Here is a 26,603-nt window from a genome sequence, read left to right as displayed (position 1 = left end):
TCAAATTGATAATTACACCCGTTAAAACTCCTCTTTGGAAACAAGACACGATCTGCTCCCACGTCTAATAGTCGTCAGATGTTGAATTGTTGTCCGTAATTTTGTTTGAACCCCATGGATATATTTTTTTTTTTTGACTACGAACAATCTTGTTACGCCGAATGACATTTCTATGTAAACGTCCCAACCAAACATTTTTATTTTTTTCCGTTAAATTATCGAAAACGTATTTGTTCACTTCAAAAAATGCCAAAATTAAATTTTGCGCACCCTCAATAATTTGCGTAAAATTCATTGCGACCTAATAATAATAATAACATCTGAAAATGAGACTTACCTCCTCCCCTATTTTAATTTTGTAAAATTTCAAATTGTTGGCCTCGCCAACAGCCTTAAAGAAGTCGGCTGTTGGTCCGATACACCAGACTTTAGCGGACCGTCGAAAACTGGCCTATGTTCGTCCGGAAGCTGTCCGTCACCCGGTTCGGCAGGAACACCACAATAATAATTCTCCAATTCTAACTCCAATAGCACCGCCTCCCCAAATTGGGTCTTTACTATTCTGGCCTTCTCTATCTTGCATGACCGATCAACATCTAACTATGCCGACTTAACTATGGGTTTTCGATTTTCTTTATCGGCTGCAATTTTTTCAGTTAATGCCTTCAGTAGAATACTCCAATATTGCCAATTTTCAAGAAAAAAAATTTACTGTGCCATTGGTTTGGGAAAGTGCGGATTACTAAGTTTTCGTTTAAACATTTTCGCTGCGGCGAAGGCAAGCGATGTCACCCAGCCGTCGCGCTTAAATCATTTTTGACGCGCACTCGCGGTGATATTATTCGGCGCGCACACACGAGGTGATGTTATTCGACGCGCACACACGCGGTGAAGTCATCGCGTGGACCAACGCTTTGTTTAAATATGCCGAAGGAAATACGTGCAGGTTACTTATCAGGACGCGCTGGTAATAATAAAGAGGTTTCATTTTAACAATTTGCCGCTGTTGCCGTCGTTGCGAAGGCAGGCGACATTCCGATACACTCACACTACTGCTTGCTAGGAAATTCGGTAAAATATTTGAAGTTAAATATTCTAAACGTCAATCCTTAGATGATATGGTTCAAAAATAACCAAATTATTTGACCAATTTTTTATAACTCTACGATGACTTGAAATATCTATTTAAGAATAAATTAACCAAATTATTTCATTATTTTATTTAAGAATAAATTAGTGGAGATTATAAGGCAACATTTTATATAATATTGCTCCACTGACAGAATATCATATGTCCAGCCAATAGCCAAATATTTTTTGTGGGCGTATTTAAAAAACAAAATTTGCTAGGCAGATATATAAATAATAATAATTATTTGCATCCTGATTGATAATTAAATCTTTAGATAAGTTGAAAATTAAATTTAAGTTAAAATTTGTATTCTATACATATTTTTTAATTAATCTCTTCGGTGACTATTTGCATTTTTGTCATTTTTTTAAGGGCCAGTCTTTTAATGAAATATTTACAGGGCTTCCAATTAAAAAATATGTAGGTAGGATGCGAGTTCTAACGCAGCAATTAATACAAAGTTACCTCTAGTAACGACTAGTTTTATTAACTCAAATGACATGAGGACAAACAAATCCATCAATACTTAACAAAATTTTAAGCGGCTGTACATTTAAGTCACACTTATATCACAATAAGTCGTCTCCTTATCGAACCAACTTTCTTTTATCAAATAAATGCAAAGTGCAACTGATCTCACCACCGACATAGCGCCGGTATGTCTTTTGAATAATAATAACTTTGCGAATAGAGGAAAAGTAATAAATAATTAATGAATTAACGCCACTGATGCGTGTGGTCCCGGAAAGTAGCACACCAACATCTTATTTAGTGAGTATGTATAGCGCAATACAGACACGTTGGTAAACAGTGCTTTATAATACCAACAAAAAACGAGGGACAAATTTTTAACGTCACTCTTTTTTCTTTCTCAACGAATCTTCGCCTTTTCTTAAAGGCGGGGTAAACACTGGTTTCGGTGGGGACAATTTTTCAAAAACATTTGATACCATTGATACACTTAATTTTAACTCTTGTAAATCTTGGCACATTAATTACAATGTCGTGAAATTTTATTTTAGTATTAATCGGATTAAAATTATAACTTTAATAACCTTATCAGAAGAATTGTTAATACATTTGACCTACTTCTTATCAACACGGATAATCGACAGAAATACAGTGCAACTTCTTTAATCCGATTTTTTGTTTATTTATAACACGTACACCACTACCGAGAGTATTTAATACCAGCAGAACGGCTTTTCTGAGCAGCCCGGTTTATTAAGAATGTACCGACTGTCCCCGTTAAGAAATGAAAATAATAAATTCCAAATGTTACGACTGTTTGAAAACTAAAGTACATTAGGCAAACAGACACCTTTTTTCCATGGCCTTCAAGCTTAGAGATATATGCATTGTTTTTGAAATACGGCACATGTGTTCCATACTTTTGAAAACCTCATATAGCCTAATGAAATGCTCAAGAGACATAAAGGCTATTGCAATTAAAAAAAGGGAAGTTTAGTTTGTCCATCAAAATTTGTATCCGAAAAAAATTGACTACGTCACTGGGTCCTACGTAGCCCTATCAAGATCACTTTGTCGATAAGTACGCATGAAAAAAATAAAAAAAAAACCTCGTGTTCCATATTATTTTAAAAATCGAAATAAGTCCAATGAAATTATTACAAGACATAAAAATGGACATGTATAGTTTGCATATCAAATAATACAAAACTACTACGGCACTGGGTCCTACGTAAAAAAGCCCTAACCTTACTAGTTTTTACCTTTTCGATAAGTTAACGCGGTGGCCAAAAATGCAAATGCAAAAAAAACAAGATTTCTACCATCATTCAATGAAAAAGAAGCCTTGGGTTTCGAAAAGCACAACACGCATATTTTTATATATATAAGGTCCGTAAAATCATATAGCTACTAGTGATACAATCACTCAAACAAAACTGTCTCTCAAGAGCAAAAGTATTAAGTATTTATCATGTACAATACAATGTGTTGAGTAATAAGGAGAGCTATCAACTGCAGCAAGTGCCACAATGCTCAGTTTTAAGGTCACTGGAGTCTAAAAATTACCATAATCATAATTATGAGCATCTTTGGCAGAACATGTCTTGAATTTGAAACGTCTATTGACTTTAACTTGTACAATCTGAATTTCAACGTAAGATTTAGAAAGTTGAGGAGTAGCTGAGTACCTACTCGTTCCCTGTTTCTACTCAATTGTTAAATTCAAAGACAAATTTTAACAAAATGGAGCAAAATGTACGTTGCTTTAGGGGCAGGGACGGAAGATTATCCCATAGCCACCTTAAATGCATCAATTTTTACCGTATCATCTAATAGCTATATGCGTAAAACCATGAAAAATGGGACACACTGTACAGAGTGGGTCAAACTGGATACTTTTCATGGAAAACTGCCCCATATAGAGAAAATCGGAGAAAACTACTTAATACCGGTGTCTAGAAAGCAATTTTCATAAAACACTTAATGGTAAAAACCGCACTGCTATCTAGATCGTTTCAGAATTATAGGGTGGTTTTGGTGGTTTATAAAAAAATGCTGCAAATATTTGTTTTTTAAAACTAATATTTAATTAGTTATCAACAAAAAAAAGATTTTTTCTATGGGACATCCGGCGCCTTTAAAAATAATTTTACAACGTCAACATAAAAGCTAAAGACTGAGAAGAACGAACGTTAGATGTTAGTTTACAGATTTTTCGAAATTCATTTCAAACATTAAACTAAAACCTAGTTAAAAATCAGAATTTGGCCAAACAGCCTAGTTCTTCAAAGTTCAAAACTTCTGTTTCTTTGAAGAATATCAAGTATGGTATATTTTTGAAAAGGCGATTTTAAGTTCCTTTTAATGACCCAACAAATATACAGGGTGACCCATATAAAAACCGGTTGATAACTAATGAAATATTAGTATTAAAAATATACATATTTAAGCAATTAAATTCTGCGCAATAATATTAGTATTTCCTTCAAATGTGTCCAATTTGGCCCACCCTATACATACAGGAAATAGAAATGGGGCCAGTTTAAATTTTCCATAAAAGTTTGCGTCATATTTTTTTGAAATACAACTAACCAAAACAACCTGTTATGAAGACATTGTTCGAACTTCTAAAAACGACCTGTCATCTACTGCCATTAAAACTGAACTGGCGAGTCCTGCATGGCAGAGCAACAAGAAAAGTTGCTCAAAATCATTTCAATTGGAATGGTAAAGCGGGAAGTAAGAAATTTAATTTAAATTTAAAATTAAATTTAATAGGGTCTCATGGCAGGCGATATGTTAGAAGGCTACTTATCTGAAGTTGCTTGCTATGGAGTAGGACCAATTGACTGGAGGAAGGAGGTTACCGAGATTATGTTACCATTTGCATAGGATAATATGCTCTTTATATGGAAGTATCAATAGGATAATGATCAAAAACATACTTCTAGAAAAGCAATACATTTCCTTTCGTGGTCCCAATCTCCAGATATCAATCCTATTAAGAATCTTTGAACTTATGGCAAGAATAAAACAAGAAATAAGCAAAAAAAATTAAGGCAAATTGGGAAACAATACCAGTAGAATTTTGTGGAAGGCTTATAAAAACTCTATGACCAGAAGGTCCTAGAAAACGACAAAAGAATGATGGATCAGGGTTGAAACTATTCAAAGATTTTGGAGTGACATCCAGAAATTTTGAGCCGCCCTGGTTTTGTATTTTTTATTTTCCAGTTTAATACGCTTTACTCTTGTTAATTGAAAGTTTAATTTATATATATATATATATATATATATATATATATATATATATATATATATATATATATATATATATATATAGATATCTATTACTTTATAACAGGGTCTGTCAGTCGAACAGATAGGGCAACCCGTTAACCCGTTAATGCGATTCTTCATTTTTCATTTTTATTTATAAATTTCACACATTTTCGTATATTTTGTCTTCATATGCAAAATGGCGGAAAAACTAAGTGTCACCTCCCCCCTGCCTCTAAATTTTCATCATGTACCCCGATGGTTTCATTTCGTTAAAAAAAAACCTACTTTGGATAATTTTTTCTCTCTTGTTTATTTTTGATAACAATTGTAATTTGCAAAATAACTCTTTTCTCTATGTTCATTGACAATTGAAAAAATCTTAAGTATAAAAGTTAAACTAATTTTATGCAATATTTTCACAAGGAATTTGTCTCACAATTTTGACCCACCCTGTATACCACTCTGCAATACAATGAATGTACGGATTAAAAATGTTGCACTTGAATGCTGGAGGCTTGTTCACAACGTACAAGGACTAACGCAAAGCACCCCATAAAAGAAATCATGCACGAAGTGAGATGTACACAAATTCAGTAAAATGGGTGGCAAACCATTTGCCAACCATATAAAATCCCTCTTAAGCAATTCATAAAAAACATGATGAACTCCAGAATAATTTCTAGAGTGTACAGTGTGTCCACTTTTCGTTGTTTTGCGGGGTATCTCAGCTACTATTTGTGACGATATTTTCGCGATACTTTGCTCAATTTTCTTGAAAACAAACGATGCCTTTGTCAAAACAATCCCAGCTGCCTTTGTTTTTGAGATATAGGGAGAAATATAAAATTTGGCCACTTACGTAATTATAATACTAGAATTTTATAGATCGTTTTACGTGGAATCTAGTCTAGATTTTTTTTGTAAAAACTATAATTTTTAGGATGCGAGCTAAAGTTCCGTTTTTTTTAATGGCATCATCCGGTATATTTTTTTAAAAATTGATTGCGCTTGAAATTTAAAAAAATTAAAAAATCTCGAAATTTCCAAATAATCATAACAAGCTGACAGCACTGGCAGCAGTATTGAAGAGGTTCCTGAGATATATTGGTGGTTTTCTTGGCCGGAATCTGCAATTAACTCATGAATATTTAATAACCATATCATCCACAAGTTTTCAATCATAAAAATCATTTTCAACAGCTGTATCATTTGCTACAAATCGCTCGTATGTGCCTCAAATATAATAGCGTTTTATATTATCTTTATTTGTACCTTTATTGAAGAGACCGTTCTTGCTATTTTGTTTCTTTTGTTTATTTTTGCGCATATATAAATACAATGAACACTCTATATAAGAATTTCAAAAACGCTACGGTATCTCTTGCAATGTGGAGCTGGCTAATTCAAACAAATATGTAATTAGCACGAAAGTTGTCTCGTCTATAAAAGCTTGCCCAAAATCACAAATTAGATTTGATAATGATATGTAAATCGAAATTTCCAAGTTGCTTCAAAAATATAAAAAAAACTTATACACTTTTTTGCGACTGGTATAATGATATATTCATACGTTCAGTAACTCGACACTAAAAACCTCCCGTAAAAGCCGTTATTTTAGTAGATAATGCAACTTGCCACGAATTTCAAAATTATATTTTTTCCCTTACTAACACACCATTATTGCAACCACTAGATCAAAATGTGATAAGATCACAAAACCGACGCTATCGCAAGCATATACTTGCATGTTTTGCAGCCTTAGATACAAGACTGCATAAGGTGGAATAGTCTCAGCACAGAAAAATATAAATTTGAAAAATGTTTGGTGAATTTTAGTGGTGCAGGCATGAATGAAATTTCTGTGTCAGTTATACAAAATTCATTTAAACATCTTTTTTCGTCAAGTGATGAAGTTCAATACAACATTCTTTCTTATAAACTTGAAGACGATATTCCCTTGGCAAGATTGTACAATTCGATATTTAATGATTGTAATTTAACATATACTGAAATTATGGAGTGGCCAAGCGGAACAAGCGAACTTTGGAGAAAATCCTGAACTAGAAAGTGAAACTACTCCTGTTGAAGAAAATGAAGAAAAGTCGGATGACTCCAATACAAACAACAATGATGTCATAAATTCTCTTAATTTGGTGATAGAATGGGCAAAAGAAAAAGACTTACCCCTGCAGTGACGTTCTTTTGTTACAAAACAAGTCATTGTTTTTGATTATTTTGGCAATTAGTGCTGTACTAATGTTGATTTATTAAAATTTAAATGTTCATTTTTTTCTTTAGTATAATTAATAACTACACTTATATGATAATAACAATAAAATGTTTTCTTTTGCAAAATAAAACATTTTCCAGACAGTAAGTATTTTTATACTCTAAGCAACTTCTCCCAATAAAAAAACTTTTTTATTGAAATTGATTCAAATGAGTTGCTTATATACAACCTTCGCTATATATAACACCATTTTTATTGTCGGGACTGGTACCGGGAACTATTAGGCACCGAAGTATCAAAAACTTTTTTGTCCTGGGAATTGAAAACTTTATGTATATGTGTTTTGATATTTTAGAAAATATACCTTTATTTTATCCTAATTTTATCCCACTTAATAATATTATTATTGTTATTATCACTATGAATATGATACAAACAGCAGAATACAACAAATACTAAACATTTTTCCATGGTTATTGTATAATTGGTTTTAAAATTAGAATATCAAATGCCGTTGATCAGAAAGCATGAATAATACTCTTTTTTAAAAACATATTATAGAATTTAATGGAAGCCAACAAAGAACAAGTTTAAATATTTATACTTATTTTTAAAAATATTCGATAATCTGTAAATTATGTGACAAATGTCTCGCTGGTTGTGGAAAATAATAACAACGCAATTAACGCCTTAAAAAATGAAACTTGACAGGACCCAAGACATGACGATTTCAACTAATAGAGCTATTACAAATGGTAGTTCAGCTACACTACCTGGTGTCATTAACGATGACAGACCAAATTGGTCAGAACATGTTGGTGAATTGAAAGCAAAATTTACCAGTAGACTATTCGTTCTGAAACGACTAAGAGGATTGATTGATGTCAAGCACCTAATTATAGTATAAGTTATGGAGCGGTCCTGTGGGGTCATTCTTCGCCTTTGTGTGTTATTTTTAAATTGCAAAAACAAGCAATAAGAATTATTGCTACAATTGGCTATCGTGATCATTCTTAGCCATGGTTTATGCCATTGCCATGTGTTGGGTTGCATCAACAGCCGCTTCATATTTATAAAAATCGTGCATGCATACTAAAAAAAATTCTGATCATAATTTGTTTTCAAAGACACTTCCACAGACTACTGTAATTCTATTTATAAAAATTCTGGATTCCTCATGCGTCGGTTGTTGAAACTTTCTAACGTTTCGTCAATCATCCTGTTGGCTTCTTCAGATACTAATACAGCTTAACTAAAACAGTTTCAGTCAAGCTATGAAGAAACCAACAGGATGATTGCCACAAAGTTAGCAAGTTCGACTCAAAAACAACCAACCCAGGATGAACCTAGAAGCTTTGTAAATAGTTCTGGTAGCTATAACAGATTTGGCCATTATTTATTAAAACCTTGTCATAGACTCAGCGTGTCTCTCTCCAATAGTCTTCATTTAGGCTGAGGCTTCATCTTCTGAGAGTCAACATAAGATCCTAAGATGAGATATTTTTAATAAGAGAGTTAAATAAAATAAAAACTAACACAGATCTCTTCACAGTTTAATACTTAGGTGCGTTAATTTCTTTAAAAAACTAAAAAAAAAATAAACTGAATTAATGTATTTTGATTTACCCCACTGTATCCATTCAAAAATTGTATTTTGTACAAAAAATCTGAGTACGCCCCTGGAGTTTTGGGTAAAAAATCTATAAGATTTCGTTTTCGTCCTCTCATACTGACACAGGTTGTTTAAAATACAAAGGATAACTAACTGAAATGACCAAATTTTGTGTCTCCCTGTACCTCAAAAAAAAAAAAAATGCTAGCTCGGGCTAGTTTGAAAAAGGCATCTTTTGTTTCACGCAAAATGCATCGCTCTATCTCTAATAATACTCGAAATACCCCGCAATAATAATGAAAAATGTACAAATGTACAACAAAACCAGAGTAGAGTGCCGCCATGATTTGTAAAATTTTCGTCATTCAAAAAATTTATTGAATATAAGCGAATTAAACAGCTGTTACCCTGGTAATTCGGTTTGTTTTAAAACAGGCAACACCGCTACCCTATTCAGTACGACCCCTCGATTGCATCGGTAAGGTGTCAGTACTGCAACACGTCTACAGACGCAAAATCATAAAAAAACATTCACCAACCCAAGGAAACATAAATGTGGAAATATATATGCCGACACTTCTATTCGAATTCGTAGAATTCGAGAACGCGTTCATGATGAAACCGGAACCGTACTCTTTGGTCTTCCGGGTACTCTTTCTCCTTTTCCGCGTTAGGTACATAATGAGTCTGGAAAAAATGCGAGAAATGTCTGCCTACGTCATCGTTTAGGTGTAGCGCTCCCTTGCTCGTCGTAGGTTTCAAATTCTCTGAGAAAAAAAAACATGAAAAAATAATTTGAAAACAAAAACGTAATCTGAATAAATTAAATCTCTCCAGATCTGTATACAGGCTGTTTCAAAAAAGCGTGCATGCACGTTACTTACAATATCAACATGAGCACAAATTCTGCTTCGTTAAGTAAACGGCAAACGGTGTCCCATTATAAATTACCAAGTGGATAACTTTGTTAATATTGATCCTACAATTAAGTTTAAATTACCAAAATTGAAGCATTTTTGCTAAACTTTTCGATAAAATAAAAATTTTATCCGCCAAATTTTGACAGGTCGACATTTTTTTTTAATTTAATATCCTGTATTTGAATGTGTCAATCGATTGCATTTTTCCCGATTTCAATTGTATATGAGTTGTCAGGGTTATTTCAAATATCGCGAATTTCACCTAATATTGGATGTAAGGAAGTCAATAACTACTATTATTTCAATATCAAATTAACCATAGCTATTATCAAGGAAGTTAACTACCATTATAAATTAAAATGAGATTTACACAAGCGGAAAATTTGGACATTTTGTGTGTATTTTTAAAACGTAACAGAAATCAGGCTACTGCTCGCATGCTCCCAGAGTGATTCCAAGTAAAAAAGCATTTTCTAACATTTACAGCAGGTTTAAAAATAAGGGCTTAGTAGAAAAGAAAAGAAACGTTGCTTGTAATGTTAATGAAAACCTTGATATCTTGTTATATATTCAAGGTGAGAATTTTAATCACTAGTATTTCTTTTCAACTCTATCGAGTAGATTTTAAAGACATAAAATACACGCTTATAGGTTGACGAAAGTTCAACATCTTACAAATAAAGGCAAACAGAAACGTCTTGAATTTTGCCGCATTATGTTAGAACAACTTCAAGAATCACCAAATTTTATTCACAGCCTCACCACCTAATTGAAAACACATTTCTGGTCAAGCGAAAATTCCCACGAAATTTTGACAATTAAAAAATCTGATCGCCAATCTATATGAGTTTGGTGCGGAATTATTCCTTCTATGACTTCTGGGACCCTGTTTTTTAACAGTTGCATAACAGGCAATCGATATTTGAATTATCTTCGATTTAAAGTTGAAGAATATATCTTGCTGTGATTCTAAATATAGTATGGCAATAGGACAGAGCACCATATCATAATGTAAGAGACGTAAGAGACTATTTGCAGAAAAAAAAAACAATTACTGGATAGGAAAAATGGTGTAATACTTTGGCCTCCTAATAGTCCAGATCCTATTTCCCTTGACACCACTTTAGGGAGATTCCTAAAATCGAAAATATATAGACGAAGGCCGGCAAGAATTCTGGAAATACAAAACACAATGCAAGTAGAAGTTGAAGCCCGAAATGGGCAACCGAAATGAAAATACCGTCATAGTAATTACCAATATTACACAATAGAAAGTCATATAACAAGTAAATAAACTCTTTCGCTGTATTTAAAAAAGCAACTAATTTAGTTTTCATGGCAAACTCATTGACTTATATGCAATATGGGATAAAATGGGCGATATTTCAAAATCTGTCTGTATACAATTTTTGACAGATATATATTTTTTTAATATTTTTGATTGTAGAATTAAATCTGCCAAAAATAACCTTAACAACTCATATATATTGAAATCAAGAGAAAAAATGCAATCGATTGACGCATTTAAATACACGGTATTCGATTTTGACGGATCGAAATTTGAAAGATAAATTTTTTATTTTATATTTTCAGAATTGTAGGATCAATATTAACAAATTTAGTAATTTATAATGGGATACCCCGTACACATTTTACCACAAAAAACAGTTTGGACGTTTAATTATACTTAGTTGAAATTAAGGGCCTACAAAATCTTTAAAAAAATAATGATATTCAATTAAGTGCATAACACATAAATACATTTATCGCATTAAATAAATCTAAATCGACAAACGTTCAAGAGGTAGCGTTTAAAAGGCACAAATACAAAATATCATAACTTAACAGCAGAACCGAAGAAAATTATAATCCTTATAAAACAGAAAAAAAATGAAGGAAAATAGCAAAGCTAATCAAAATTTGTTTTACATAACGATTAAAACAAAAGTAAAAACAAATATGGAGAAAAGAAATAGATAATGGGTATAGAACAAGTGAAGAAATACGAGTAATAAAGGAACTCAAAAATTGAAGTGTGGACTAAAGAATGCATACCTCAAAATTGGGAGACATTTTGAATAACCCTAACATTTAAGAAGGGAGATAACTTCGCAAGTAATACATTTTCTGCGTGCAGCAATCAAAACATATGATCAAGTCCTGGACAGAAAGAGAAGACCTGTGATAGAAAATACTCTACAAGAATCTCAAAGTGGACTCAGAAAGAGAAGAAGTACACAGGATCAAATATTCATAGTAAAACAAATAACTGCAAAGGGAATAGTCAAGAAGAATCAAGATAATGAAATATATTTGGGCTTCATAGACTTGGAGAAAGCATTTGGTAAAGTACCATGAGACAAACTATGGAAAATTTTACTTGAAAGAGGAATCGAAAACCAAATGATAAGGGTATTGAAAAATATATACAAAGATATTAACTATATAATATACCAAAATAAAGTTTCAGAGCCAACCAAAGTACGATTAAGACAAGGAGGAGGACTAAAATACTTCGGAACTTCCGATCCCAATCAATAGGGTTCAAACAGTTTCAATGGGTTCCATCTAGGGAATAAACTTTAACTTTCTGCCAAATTTCAATTAGATAGCTCAGAATTTTGGACGCTTTTTTGCAGAGCAGAAACCGCTAATATCCGACAAAATGGCCGGCGAAAACTGATCGGGTCATATTTTGCGGGCTGCTGCGCATCGTTTATTACTAGTCCGAAGAAAAATTTGAAACCCTTAGTTCCAACCTTTCGAAGGTTATACTCGTAAGCCTTCACATGCTTCCCGAAGGTCCAACACGGAGAAAAGAAAAAAAAATTTTTTCGACGATGAATCGATCTGTACGGACGGTTTCCCCGTACTGTTACCGAGATCTCGAGTTTAGTGAGGAGCGTAGATACTTTCGCGAAACCAATCAAACGGCGCACTGAACATTATTACATATAGTCCAAACCGTAACTAACAACTAATAAACAAGTTTCGGTTACTGTGAAAGTCGTTAAAATTGTGCGCGAACAAAGAATTTCAACCAATATACCTTGAGCGACATATCTATGAGAGCCATCTTCGACTAACACGTTGTAGAATGGCTGGTCATCTTTTAAAAGAAGCCTGTCGACATTGTTTTGCACCTGCCACTCGACGGCGGCCAAGCAAACAGGATCCCAGTCACATATAACACACTTGTAGCTCAACGTCTGGTGTTCCATGACCATACCAACTGCGTACTTGATATTCTTGGTCCGTTGCGCTGACTCAACCTGCCCGAAAAGGTTCTCGTCTTTCGTTGAGTGATGCGCCTGGTAATCGCGCAACATGTGCACCACCCTTAAAATTATAGAACATCTTATTCATTTTAATATCTTAAACGAACTACAGTGACAGTGGGTGGACACCTTCTGGACTACTGAAATATGTATGTACGTATGGGAAAAATAGAAGATTCTTATTTTTTTCTCTAATCATACATATTGGTAAACACATGTTATAAGTAAAAATTTAAAAAATTACTCTTGAAAAAATCAATTACGGTAGTAATGGTGTTAGTTTTTAATATGTTTTCTTGAAAATGTAATACCAAGTCAGATAACAAGTGCATTGATATTGAATCTCCTTTCAATTTGGCAAATTCTTAAATCGTTTGAATATTGGACGAGTCGATTATTTCATCATGGGAATGATCAGACTCGCGCTAAGTGGCGTTGATGACTTATTTTACAATTCTGTTAAACGAGGAGTCAACTATACCGGGTGATACATTGCCATAAGGAACATGGGAACATATACATTCTATAACAAAGTTGTAATATAACTTTTGAAGGAACTGGTTTGATTAAATCATGTGTCAAGTTTGAATAAATTTTAATAAGCCTTTCTTCAGTTATTGAATTAAGTAATAAATTACTTAAATATGACGGCAGTGCATGTGGAGGAAAACAAAATGATTAGTACGATAATTCTTGGACAAGCTGTAAATAAACGTCAAACCACATTGACAAAACAGAAATATTTTCCATATAAATACGAAAAGCACCAAGGCTCTGGTAAGGCGATGAAGAAAGAAGAGTAGCATTTTGTTTTGAAATAATGGAAAAAGCAAATAATGAAAGGGATTTAAAAAATATATATTTGTTTCACTAATGAAGGTACATTCACACTCAACAACGAACCAAATATTCAAAACGGTCGGTACTAAGTCCAAGACAATGAATATCGCTTTGTTCATACTCGAAGCCAAATATCCTCAAAAAATAAATTCGGAAAATGATAATTTGCGGATATCATTGGGCCATTTTTTATGGACTACTTAACGTCAGAAACCTATTTATACTTATTACAAAATCAAGTTGAACCCGCACTTGAAGAAGTTCACGTCAGGAGATCTAGTACCAGATGGTTGGTTGTCCCGCCTATAATTCCCGTATGGTTAGGGAGTATTTGGGAAATACGGCAAACATTATTGGCCCAAGATGCCGAATCCTTTGGCCACCCAGGTCACCTGACCTCTCGCCGAACGACTTCTTTCTGTGGGATCACTTGAAAAGTGTTATCTATAAAAATGTTACATTTCGACATCTTAACCAGTTACAAAAAAATCGAGGGTTGTTTGAACATTTACTTAAAAAATAATAATTCTTTTTAACTATGTTTTGTAATAGCATTTTTATTTAATAAAAGACTTGAAGGAAATTTAAATTTATAGTTCCTTGAAGCTTCCTTGTTGCTTAAACTGTTGAAATGAAATTTATTCCAAGAATGCTTTAAGGGGCAAGGAGTATAAGTTTGATCCTAAAAAAAACGTAATGACGTACCTACATACTTACTTTATTTTGAATGTATGAAATCAAATGTCATGTATTATTGTAAACTAATCTTTATTTGATATGTTTTTTTTTTTTGGTGCAGTTTTGGAAATAGCGCGATGGAAAATATCGCTGGTGTTTGTTGTATTGACTTGTTGCAATTTTGCCAGAATATTAAATTCAATAACTGAAGATTGGGTTATTCAAACTCGGTGCATGAGTTAATCACACCCTCCCCTTCAAAAAGTTATATTACAATTTTGCTATAAAATGTCCAGAGGAGCCAATATTTGGCCACTTAAAAATTTACATGGGATTTCCTTCCCGTTAGGCAATGCATAAGTTATTATGGATGGAAATAAACCGCATAAATCTTTTTTTTTTCACGGCCTGCTGCTTCTGCGTTGGGCAATATTTCGGATAAAACTGACACCGAGTTAGTAGGAAAGTAGTTTTAACAGGTTATTTCAATGCACACTTTAATAATAAATAATAATTAACCTGAAGCAATCCAACTTTGTGATTGTGAACACACTAAAACCATAAAACATAATTCTGCACAGATTCCTTTAGAGCTGATTCAATTGAACTGGGAATATCAGATCATTTGGATATAAAAATCCAACTTCTAATAACTAGTAATCAGGGTAAGCATATACACATTCAATTTAATGTATGTAGACCATTAACAGAAAGGTATGTTTCTATTTCATCACGCTATCGCTCAGATATCAACTTTTCTAACATTGCCAAGAAAATAATTGACAAAATACCTTCCTCACAAATGGAACATACTAGACTTATACGCGATTTGTCTACTGCACTTTAAGTTAGAGGTTAGAGGTTAGGAACACAATTTAGAAGTTAAAAAATAAAACCAGCTTAGATAGTTTTAGTTTAAGCGCTAAATTAATTAAATGATTAAAAACATTATTATTAGTCCACTGACTAAATTTTAATAAACCTTTGTTTTACAGCGCATACTTTTTCTGAGGGCTTAAAAGTGTCATAGTTTACATCAATTTTTAAAAAAGGCAATCCCGAATTACCTGAAATGTATCGCCCAATTTCACTTCGACCAATTATTTCAAAAATAGTAGAAAAATGTATGACTACCAGGATTATAAATCTCTTTGAAGTAAATGGTTATTTCAGTAACTGTCAGTTTGCATTTAGAAAAAATAGTGATTAAGGAGGATAGAGTGTTGTCAGAACCAAGGGAAGTTAATGCCGGAATGCCCTAAGGCTCCGTGCTGGGTCCAATTTTACATTTGGTATATAAAAATGACTCGCCAAATTTTTATACCGTTCTATCCCATTCAAAGCTTAGATGAAGTTAACGAGCGAATTGATAGATGGTTCCGCGCAAACAAAACAATTCAGTCTTTCTTTTCATTGATTGAGATATTGGTGAAACATTGCAGAATCTTCTGTAGTTAGATTCTTGAGAGTGAAATAGGACCCTCGTGTACACATTGATGAATTGGCCAAAAAACTTTAAAAAGGGATTTACGCCCTCAGGAACTATGTATCTCAGCAAACTTTAAAAACAGCTCATTATGGACACTTTTATTCGTTAGTTGCATATAATCTTCTAGCGTGGAGTCATGTCACCTCAATCAAAAAGAAAGGAAAAAGGCTATAAAAATTTTTAAATGATTAGGATACATAGAAGACTGCTGGCGGCCTTTAGCGACCTAGGAGGGGTGACTGTTCCTTGCGTTTATATTTTTGAAAGTTTGCTACATATCAAAAAGAATAGGAATTAGTATAGAACTCACAGTGATGTTCACGAATACAATATCAAGCAGAGAAACCACCTACTTCCAACATATCAGCAATCAACAGGGTGATCCAAAACTTGAACAAGCTACATGCTTTACTATATTACAGTGATTTGTTTTAATTTCTAGAATACTGGTTTACTCATATCCTATTTTCTCTTTAACAAATAGACACACCCCTCCTCTCCTGGAGTTCCTTCATTGACGCACAACATTATAATTTGGCAGATTAAAATATGGTACCTCATTTTGGTTCATCTCATTCAGATCTTATGTGAATAGGTTCATCATTGATGTTTTTTTTTTTAAGATCTTACTACGTTTGCTAAATGCTCCTTTCAAGTTATTTTCTTTTTTAAGGACACAATTTCTGAATAGTCATTGTTTAGTAGTTGTAAGATCTTTGTTAAAAAATATGTTATCATTTTTTCCTTCTAATCCACACTCACGCACCTTAATTCCATTTACTTCTTTGATTTTGTTATAAATTTCTGTTCAATTAATTTCCAGAAGATAGGGCCATTAAATTTTTCAACAAACACCACAGAAATACAAAATATGTGTGAAGAACTTTTTAGTTGAAAACTCCTTTTATTCCTATTGTGAATGAATGAGCTCAAATAGTATGTGGCGCCTTTCATATTTTGTCTTGTGATTGTTCCAAATCTTAAAGCTAAATTTAAATTTTATGACATGTAAAATACCTCATTCTTCTTCTTACTTCACATCAATAACTAAATCTGAATCTGAATGTAATCTCAATAAAAACTAAATAAATAAATAAACTTCCCAAATGTGCCGTTTGAGTTGATAGGCGGAAATTTAAAAATTGACATTTTTGCTGTTATTCGCCTATTTCAGATATTCAAAAGCAACGACTTATTACTTTAAACAAGTTGTTTATTTTGACATACAAAAATTATTTAAAAACTAAACTCCCACAAAACCTACCTTTGTGCCTGTTCGGGCACCTCAAATTGTTGCATCAACAGAAACTTCTCCAGCGGCTTCGTGTCCATATTGTGAAGCATATAAAGCCTGGCCAAACTGACCAGAGCGGAAATATCCTTTGGGTTAACCAGCTTGAGCATTTCTAAACTGGACCTGAGTCTAGTTATTCGACCGTTCGGATGGTGAGCTTGCCTGGAAATATAACCGGATCGAAAAATTGCCGCCGCGCCGCTAAAACCAACACCGAACCTTGCCAACACTTCCAGGTCGTTGGCTATCCTCTCAATAACCTGTTCCGCCGTGGCCATTGGGAACATGTTTCGCGTACCAGAAAATCTACTATGGGGACACGAACCCTTTCTCACAATCTGACCTCCGTTAAAGACATCAATGTAGTACCAATCGGAGTCCGGGTCGACTCCCTCGCAAAACCTCAACAAAAAATGGGATGGGAAAATGATGGGCTCGCAGCGCAGTCCCAGTCGTCTGGCCACCGCTTCGAAAATAATGGCCAAAGTTATTGCCAAACCTCTACGGGTCTCAAGTACGACGTTGATGTAGGAGTCTTGCGGGACGCTGTATGGCGGCAATGCGTGAGCGTAGCCGGAAAACCCCATCTTTTGGAAAATTACCTTCGAACAAAGCGGCGATTTAATTACAGTATCGATTACAAACCAGTTTTTTATAGGAAAACCTATAATGCAATCTCTTGGACTCTCAAATAAAATAAATAAATTAAAGAACTTGGGCAGCGTGAAAATGGGGCGTGGCCTTGCGGTGACCTTTTTCCTTTCGTCAGATTCAGCGGCAAAGCATTTGGTATGCGCAGCGCATTTGACTGCAAAGTGACAAGTTTAAGAATTGTGTATGAATAGAATAGAATAAAACAGAATAGAATAGAATTATATGGTAGTAAAAAATACATATAGGCTGCGAAGAAATATCAAATAAAAAATACAAAACAAAGAACACAAACATTGAAGGAATATCATAATAAGAGTTTTACAGAGAAATATAATAAACAGTTATTTCAAATATTCTTGTATATCTTGAAGTCCGCATAATTTTTCTTACATTTGGTTAATTTAAATTTAATTTAATTTTATTAAGAATAATGTGACACTATGCAACAATTAACTGTAGTCAGCGTTTACGCTAATAATTCCTTTTCACTTTTTTTATGCCACGTTAAAAATAATTACTAACATTTTATTCAGTAGGAAATATTTCATCTATTAATGAACGAACATGTATTAAAATCACTTTACTTGATTCTATACGATCCCGATTGAGCTAAGCTCACAGCAGCTCTGATTCGAAATAGGTCGGTAGTTTCCAACTACAGAGGGATCACCTTTTTTGAGAATAGGATAAGCTTTGACATATTTCCAAGGCTCTGGATAAACACCCGTTTCAAGTATCAGATTAAAAACGTCACATAAAGGAGCACACAGTGCGTGGGAACAGTCTCTCACGATAAAACTTGGTATGCCATCAGGACCGGCGGTAATTTTGTTTTTGAGTGCTTTGCTTACTGACAAGACATCCTGGTTAGTAAGCTTAGGTATGTTGACTAGTTCCGGATTAAAGGGCACGCATAAAGATGAACATGGATCTAGCTTGGAGATAGTGTAAACGCTACCAAAGTACTTAGCAAAAGCTGCAACAACTGACTAGAATAGGACATCGTAGCTGGGATTCGCGAATCTGCCTTCTTCCGCTGAATAAATGACCATAAATTGGTAGGACTATCATGTATACTTAACTCAGCACGACGAACAAAATCAGTATAGGCAATGCGTGACTGGAACTTAATTGACTTGCGCCGCGCGGTATATCTGCCAAAATAATAAGATTTGTGTTGCTTGAAATTGTGGACAGCTTTCTCCTTCTCAAATATAGTTGCGATCATTTCTTTACTGAATCATGATGGAAATCGCCTTCGTCTCGGTGTTTTAGTGGGCGTGCAAACGGCAAAAATATTGTTTAGCATGCCGTAAAAAAGTGTTAGAGCCCTGTCGACATCCGAGCACTCCATAAAACTATTCCAGTCTGCATGCTGCATCAGTTCATACATATGAAGATAGTTCGCCTTCCTAAAGTTAAATTCGGTTTGATCGTTCCTATTGATTGGAAAATTAGAGACGTGTGGAAAAACGACTCGGAGGGAAACTAATAACAAGACAGATCCGCCAAACAACAACAGCGACGACGAAGATTCAAAAAAGTTCTCAACTTAGAAGCTGGCAGCAGTGGGAGGAATGTATAGTATAAATACATAAAATACAAAGTAATCTAAAGAGATCTTACAACCTAAAAAGTCTAAGCTTGGAGCACTGTTGCTGATGCCGGAGGTATCCAGAAATGCGGACTCAAAACTGTCACGAACACCGAGCATGACACCACCACCCCTGGAGACTCCGGTTAGATCTTGCCTTCTGTCTGAACGGTGGAACCAGATAAGAATCAGGATAGAGTTCAGGGTCCCGAAAATCTGGTTAAAGCCAGGATTCAGTAACAACAAAGATATCATACCCTGAGGAAGTTACGCCCCTGTAAAAGACATGGGTCCTAGTTCTCAAACCCCGAACGTTCTGGTACATACAGATCAATTCTTTGCCTGAGGTGGCGGCGGAGCTGGGTTTTTTGTAGCGGTAGTGAGAAGTTCTTCTTTAATATCCCGAATATGCTTATGTTGCGGCAGAGAAAGATCCGCCTCGACGTAAATTTTGTGATTCTCAGCGAGCGTTCTCCTACTCTTCAGCACAAGTGACATGGGTTTAGACAGCGTCACTTTAACTGGTTTGTAGCCATTACGGTTTGGTTTACCGAGGGAAACAACAACCCACTGCTGGAGAGCAGTGAAAAGATTTGAAGTGATTCAGGAATGCTCTCGTCTCGCGAAGATTAAAAATCATCAAATTGTTAATGCGTGCCTGTCTCCGCAGCACTTCTTGAAGAATGCCGTTTTCATGACTTTGTTCGGCGGCTGTAGTGCTGTCACTGGGATTGTTATTAGCAATTTGATTCCTTAACTCTGCAATCTCAAATTTAAGATCAGCATTAATTTTGATTTGGTGTTCGTATCTCGCCAGCAGGTTGGCATACTGAGCTTCGATGACTATTAATTTGTCCATTATGTCGTTCAAAGATACTTGGTTATGGGTTATTGCTGCGACGCAGCACCCGGTCCAATTGAGTGCCGGGGATTGCTATTCGAGGGTTGCTTGCTGCGTGACTGAGACTGTGCGATATCTAAGCAGGGATTGCATACCCAAATGGTTTCTTTGGTTTTATTCCACATAGTTGCCTGCTTGTTAAACTCATGGTTAGTGAGACCCGAACAAGCCTTGCGGAAGCAGGACAGACAGGCACGACATGATATTGAAGGTTGACTGTCCTTTATTGATCTCTTACAGTGACACATCTTGGCTGCTTGTTGATATTCGGCGCCATCTGTGCAATCCGTCCGTGGCCAAACTCACTCTTAGAAAAAAAAACATAAACACGGCTAAGCCCGACCACGCGGAACGCAACTAAAACACTACAAATACTATTGTGTGTGCACTGCTTTTGATCGATTATTTGTTTCACGCCTGCCGAAGAACAAGTAAAGGTGGCTGGTATGTTTTTAGCGCATTTAAAATATGCAGCACTAACCTAATATATAATCGAGTTAGCGAATCTCCCCTTGGTGATACTATTCAGGGCTGATGTTAAGGAGCGAATTGAAAGGTGGTTATGTATTTTATAATAATTATGCATTTACATTTAAACTTCCACGAGCTACTATAATACTATTTACAAAGCTTCTGGATTTTTTTTTCAAAGAAACTTCCACAGGCTACTGTAATACTTTTTACAAAACTTCTGGATTCCTCCTGCGTCGGTTATTGCTGAGTCGAAATTGCTGACGTTTCGCCAACCATTCTGTTGACTTCCTCATAGCTTGACTGAAACTGGCTCGTATTTTACTCTGTACTTGCTTATATATTGTTTGAGGTGGCGCGCTATTGAGGGGTTTAAACACCGTCTCGGATGACTGATTCCCAAATTGAGTCGCGGTTAAGATTGTTAGGTTGTTTATAAATTTCTATATACTTCTTTAGAATTTTTGATATGTGGTCAGTGATGTTTTGAATGTAAGGAAGGACCACAGTGGCAAGTGTAGGATTGCTTTCGGCCTCATTGCTATTGGAAGATTGTGGTGAAGTGTATTTTTTGATGGAACGCTTAATATCTTTAATGTGGAAATTATTAGCGAGAAGACCAGAGGTAAGGTGTTTTAATTCAGGGTTGAGTGATTCGGGATGAGATAGTTTTAAAGCTCTGTAAACAAGAGAGTTGATAACCGATGATTTTTGGGCCGGATGGTGATGTGACCATGCATTAAGGTATCGGTCTGTGTGCGTAAGTTTTCTGTAAAATGACCCAATGTGATTTTCTATTGATAAGAATATCTAAGAATGGCAGGTTATTATTAGCTTCCAACTCAAATGTCTAAGAAAATCTACTAGGATCTCTTGACCATGAGGCCAAATAACAAAAGTATCGTTTCCATAATTTTGGTTTTAGATGAAAGGTGTCGAGGCCTTTCTTCTCAAAGGCTTCAACAAATATATTCGCGATGACTGGCGATAGTGGAGAAACCCATAGCCGTTCCCGACGTTTGTTCAAAAATTTGACCTTTATAAAAAAAACATGTTCCCGATAAGCATTTTTCAATTAAGGTGAGGTTTGGTTCCAGATTCTTGGATTTTAATATATCTGAAATTAGAATAGGAAAGAAGAATAGGAACTTTGGTAAAGAGGGATTCTACGTCAAAACTAACTGGAATATCTTGTTTATCTAATGTAATGCTTCTTAATTGTTCTCGATGAAGTGAAAGGAATTAAGTACGAAACTGTCAGTTTTCCCTATAAACAATTTTAATAAGGAAGATAAGATATTTTGCTAGGGAATATGTTGGAGAACCAATGGTGCTGACAATAGGTCGAACGGGCAATCCTGGTTTGTGAATCGTTAAAAGTCAGTAGAGACGAGGAATTTTAGAGTCGTGAAGGGTAACAGATTTTTTCACGGAGTCTAATGAGAAGAAGATTTAATAACAGATTTAAGGTTGCGATGCATAGATGGCGTAGAATCTTTTTTAAGTTGACGATATGATGCGTCTGTAAGAATATCTTGAATCTTTTCCTGATATTCATTAGTGTCCATGACTACCGTAGCATTTCCTTTATCTGCTTTTCGGTTCACGATGTCTGAATTGGATTTTTGAGATTTTAGGGCGATGCGTTCAGGCTTTGCAATATTGGATTTAGGAGGTTTTGATTTTTTAATGTTTTTTGCGGTTTCAAATCGAATTTCATTAGCTGTTTGAGATGGCAGTTTGTTTAGGATAGACTCGACATTTGAAATGATTTCCTCTTTTGGGATAATACGTGGCGCAAGGACAAAGTTGGAACCTTTTGAAAGAACTAATTTTTCTGTTTCCAAAAGTTGGTGCGATGATACATTTATTACAGTGTTTGGTAGTTTAGAAGAGTTTGATGGTTTTCCTAGTGTTGACGTTAGTTTTTCAAATTTCTGAATGTGATTTTGGGTAGTAGATAAATGAAGATTTAAAGCTTTGTCATGAATCATGCTTGAAAGGGTATCGAACTCGGATGGGGACCCTTACGGGTATGATGAATTCTTTCTCGAAGTAAAGCGAAGCTAGATTTTCGAAGAATTTTATAAGCGGACGAGGTTGTGGTGTGATGGGATATTTTAAGAAAATTGGGGATAACGTTACGGTCTCTACAACGTAACAAAAAGGTCAGTGTACAGAGTAATCCTCACCACAATCTTCCAATAGCAATGTGCCACTGTGGTCCTTCCTTACATTTAAAACATCAGTGACCAGATATCAAAAGTTCTAAAGAAGTATAACGTCAAAACCAGATTTACCACTTGTCCAAAACTCTCTCAACATCTCATCATATCATAACGTCAACTTAAAAAAGATCCTGTCATCTATGGAACGCAACCTTATGACTCTTATGACTCTTTTCTATCAGACCCTGTGAAAAAGTCTGTCAGCCCTCATGACTCTAAAATTCCTCGTCTCGACGGACTCCGTAATGTTCATAAACCAGTATTAACCCTTCGACCTATTGTCAGGACCATTGGTTCTCCAATATATTCTCTAGCAAAATATCTAGCTTCTATATTAAAACCCTTTAGAGGAAAACTGATAGTTTCATACTTAATTCCTTTCATTTTACTAAACAATTAAAAAGCATTACATTAGATCCAAGGGACTTTCTGGTTAGTTTTGACGTAGAATTTCCCTTTACTTCCGGAATCCTCATTTTAATTGAAAAATGCATGCCTGGAACATATCTTTCTTATAACGGTCAAATTTTTGAACAAACATCGGGAACAGTCATCGCGAATATATTTATGGAAGCCTTTGAGAAGAAAGCTCTCGACATCTTCCATCTAAAACCAAAATTATGGAAACGCTACGTCGATGATATTTTTGTTATTTGGCCTCATGGTCAAGAATACTACTGGATTTTTTAGACATTTAACCTCTATACATCCTAACATACGTTTTACCATTGAATTAGAAACTAATAATAATCTCCCTTTTTTACATATTTTTATCAATAGAAAATCAGACCTAACATTTGGTCATTCTGTTAATGCATGGTCATATCACCATCCGGCCCAAAAATCATCGGTTATCAACTCGCGATTAAGAGAGCCGTAAAACTATCTCAGTCCGAGTCGCTGAACCCAAAATTAAAACACCTCACCCCTGTTTTTCTCTCTCATAATTTCCACATTAAAAATATTAAACGTTCCATCGCAAATTACACTTCACCACAACATTCCAAAGACAATGAGTTCGAAACCAACCTCACACTTGCTACTGTTGTCCTTCATTACATTCAAAACATCACTGACCACATATCACTTTTCCAAATATCTTTCAACATCTTCGCTCTGTGAATAACAAAACTCCGTTTGAGACGCCAGGAGTTAACAGGATTCCATTCATATGCGACAAAGAATGCATTAGAGAGACGGGACGAAAAATATCAGCTGGGCTCAAAGAACATGAAAGAGCCATAAGACTTACACCAATAAACTCATCAGCAGTTGCTGAACACAATTACGAAATCGGACATAAAATTTTATTTGATATAACTAAAATTCTTGCATGTAATCAATTCTTCTGCCAACGAAAAATCCGAGAGCAAAAAAACATTCTTAATCGCGACTCAGGTATTTACCTGTCACCAATTAATCAGTCATCCGAGACGATGTTTATGCTCCACATTCAGCCCAGCCCACTTCAAACAGTATGTAAGCAGGTACAGAGTAGAAACGAGCCAGATTCAGTTAAATTAAATAAGTAAATGACTTCTCAATGCAGACAAAAACATCGGTTTTTCTGTTCATTGAGAGATATCACTGATTTCACCAGTGCAGAATCTCCTGTAGTTATATTCTTAGAAAATTAAATTGGACCCCATCATTTCAACAAATTTAGCCAATTTAGAATTGTTCAATCCAAATAGGATAGAAAAAGACTATTTTTTCATAGTACCTTGTCGCGCTTTAACTACTTTTTTGTAATTTTTTTGCTTCAGTTTGAATTTTATTATAGCACCTTCAGGCTATTTGCTACCTTAGCCAGTCTGTGTCTAGGCAAGATCAAATTTAAGTTTACCCTAATAATAAACGTCTCTCAAAAAATATTTGAAGTCCTTTTTATCATTGATATTGAAATGTATATAATTATAATTTGTTTACAATCACACACAAAATAATCGTTTTTACAAGGTAAATATTTATTTTCTTGGAAAAATCGTTTGATTGCCTTTTAGTAAGATCAATAAAAAAAATAATTATAATAACTGACCCATAAACAAACATTTTACAGAAATAATGCTTAAGCGGCGCCCTTGACAAAGAATTCGATGATATTTTTTATTCTTATAGAAATTACATCTTAAACACCTGGTATTGAAAGTTGATAGACATTGGTATAATGAAGTTCTAAGTACTCCTGAATTCGTTGCCAATTTATTCTTTAAAAAAGAGCTAATCGTTTTTTTTCTCTGCTCTCTCGTTTGTTACAATAGTTTATGTTAAAGCGACATTTTTCAATTATCCAACAAAAAAACATCACAAAATAGAACTATAAACATATATTTTGCATAAGTGGGACACACAGTATATAGTAAAAAAACCTGATGCTGCTTTTAAATGGAAAGGCATATGGCACTAAGGCAACTGAATATACAGACCCTGCCTATGTTCATAACACAGGTTCAGTGTGTAGGTTCCATATTCAATCTGCGCATGTGCGAACCGCGCTTTCAGCCGATAGAGTTTTCACTTTAGCTGTGCACTTTTGCAGAGGTATTTTTCAAAATTCGGCCAGATTGAATTTAGTTTTACCTCAAAAAACGAACAAAATATATGGAGACAGCTGTTAAAAAAATGTTGTAAAGTACAAGTGGTGTAAAAATCTCATAGCCGCATAATGTGTGACAGTGTTACAATATTCTATATATCTATTTAATATATCTACCACCTACTGGTAAAAATCATAAATGCATTTACCAATCCACTCACCTCTCTCATGGTGGTGATAATTTGCCTGCAGTCCTCATCTTCCCACTGATTTTTAGGACGAATTTCGACCCGCCAGAGGGCGAGCTGTTGGGCCGTAGCTTTAAAGAGGGGATGCTTCGGATACATAATCTTTAAATGTTCCATAACCTCCAGAGAGATTTGATCCAACCTTCCAGATATTTCTTCTGGTTGAATTTCTATGTTCGGCTGGCACCACTGGGCTACAAAGGCAGCGCCTACTTCTAAAATTTGCCTCTGAGGGGACTGAGATATGTAATTCTTCCACACTTTCGCGAGATGGATTTGACGGATGTAGCGCAACACTTTGCCTGCATAGTATCGGAGAGTCAAATTGCCTAGGGTACTAGAAAAAAAAATTGGTGAAATCTCAACAAACAATGAGGTTTTACGAAAATACGAGGTGTTATTTAATAATTGTCCGATATTTCACTGGGTGAAAATGTTTCGTTTTTTCTGCATAACTTAAATAAGGCAGATTTCTAATTGTAAATTGGTACCTGTGGGTTTCTTGAGAAGAGAAATTTGAATATGTTTTTAATTTACCTAATTTTAAACAAATTTGCTATATTTTTTTTTTAAATACATACAGTGATGGTCAATGAAATAGAACCATTTCAATATATAATATACATAATATATTTTGTGGCGAATAAACTTTAAGTATCGGCTTTAAATTATAAAACCAATTTTATTACAAACATCTAAATAAACTTTTAGTATCGGCTCGAAGTTATAAAACCAATTTTATTAC

The 26,603-nt window shown here is 34.7% G+C and overlaps 1 protein-coding gene across 1 annotated transcript in view; it reads right to left on the bottom strand.

Annotated features, from left to right (window-relative positions):
• Positions 1-1,520: 1,520 nt before the first annotated feature.
• Positions 1,521-26,603, bottom strand: part of LOC132703262 (F-box only protein 21-like) — a 28,441-nt gene continuing 3,358 nt past the window's right edge. Inside the window, exons 3-7 of the mRNA XM_060672411.1 lie at positions 25,832-26,195; positions 17,446-17,828; positions 17,197-17,388; positions 12,697-12,986; positions 1,521-9,494 (exon numbers count right to left, since the gene is read on the bottom strand). Coding sequence (XP_060528394.1) covers positions 9,307-9,494; positions 12,697-12,986; positions 17,197-17,388; positions 17,446-17,828; positions 25,832-26,195 — 1,417 coding nt within the window. The 3' untranslated portion in view covers positions 1,521-9,306. The remainder of the gene's footprint in view (positions 9,495-12,696; positions 12,987-17,196; positions 17,389-17,445; positions 17,829-25,831; positions 26,196-26,603) is intronic.

This window comes from Cylas formicarius, unplaced genomic scaffold (assembly GCF_029955315.1).
Source record: "Cylas formicarius isolate icCylForm1 unplaced genomic scaffold, icCylForm1.1 PGA_scaffold_6__28_contigs__length_40554024, whole genome shotgun sequence".
In the NCBI taxonomy this organism is placed as follows: domain Eukaryota; kingdom Metazoa; phylum Arthropoda; class Insecta; order Coleoptera; family Brentidae; genus Cylas; species Cylas formicarius.
This window is presented reverse-complemented; position numbering and strand designations above follow the sequence as displayed.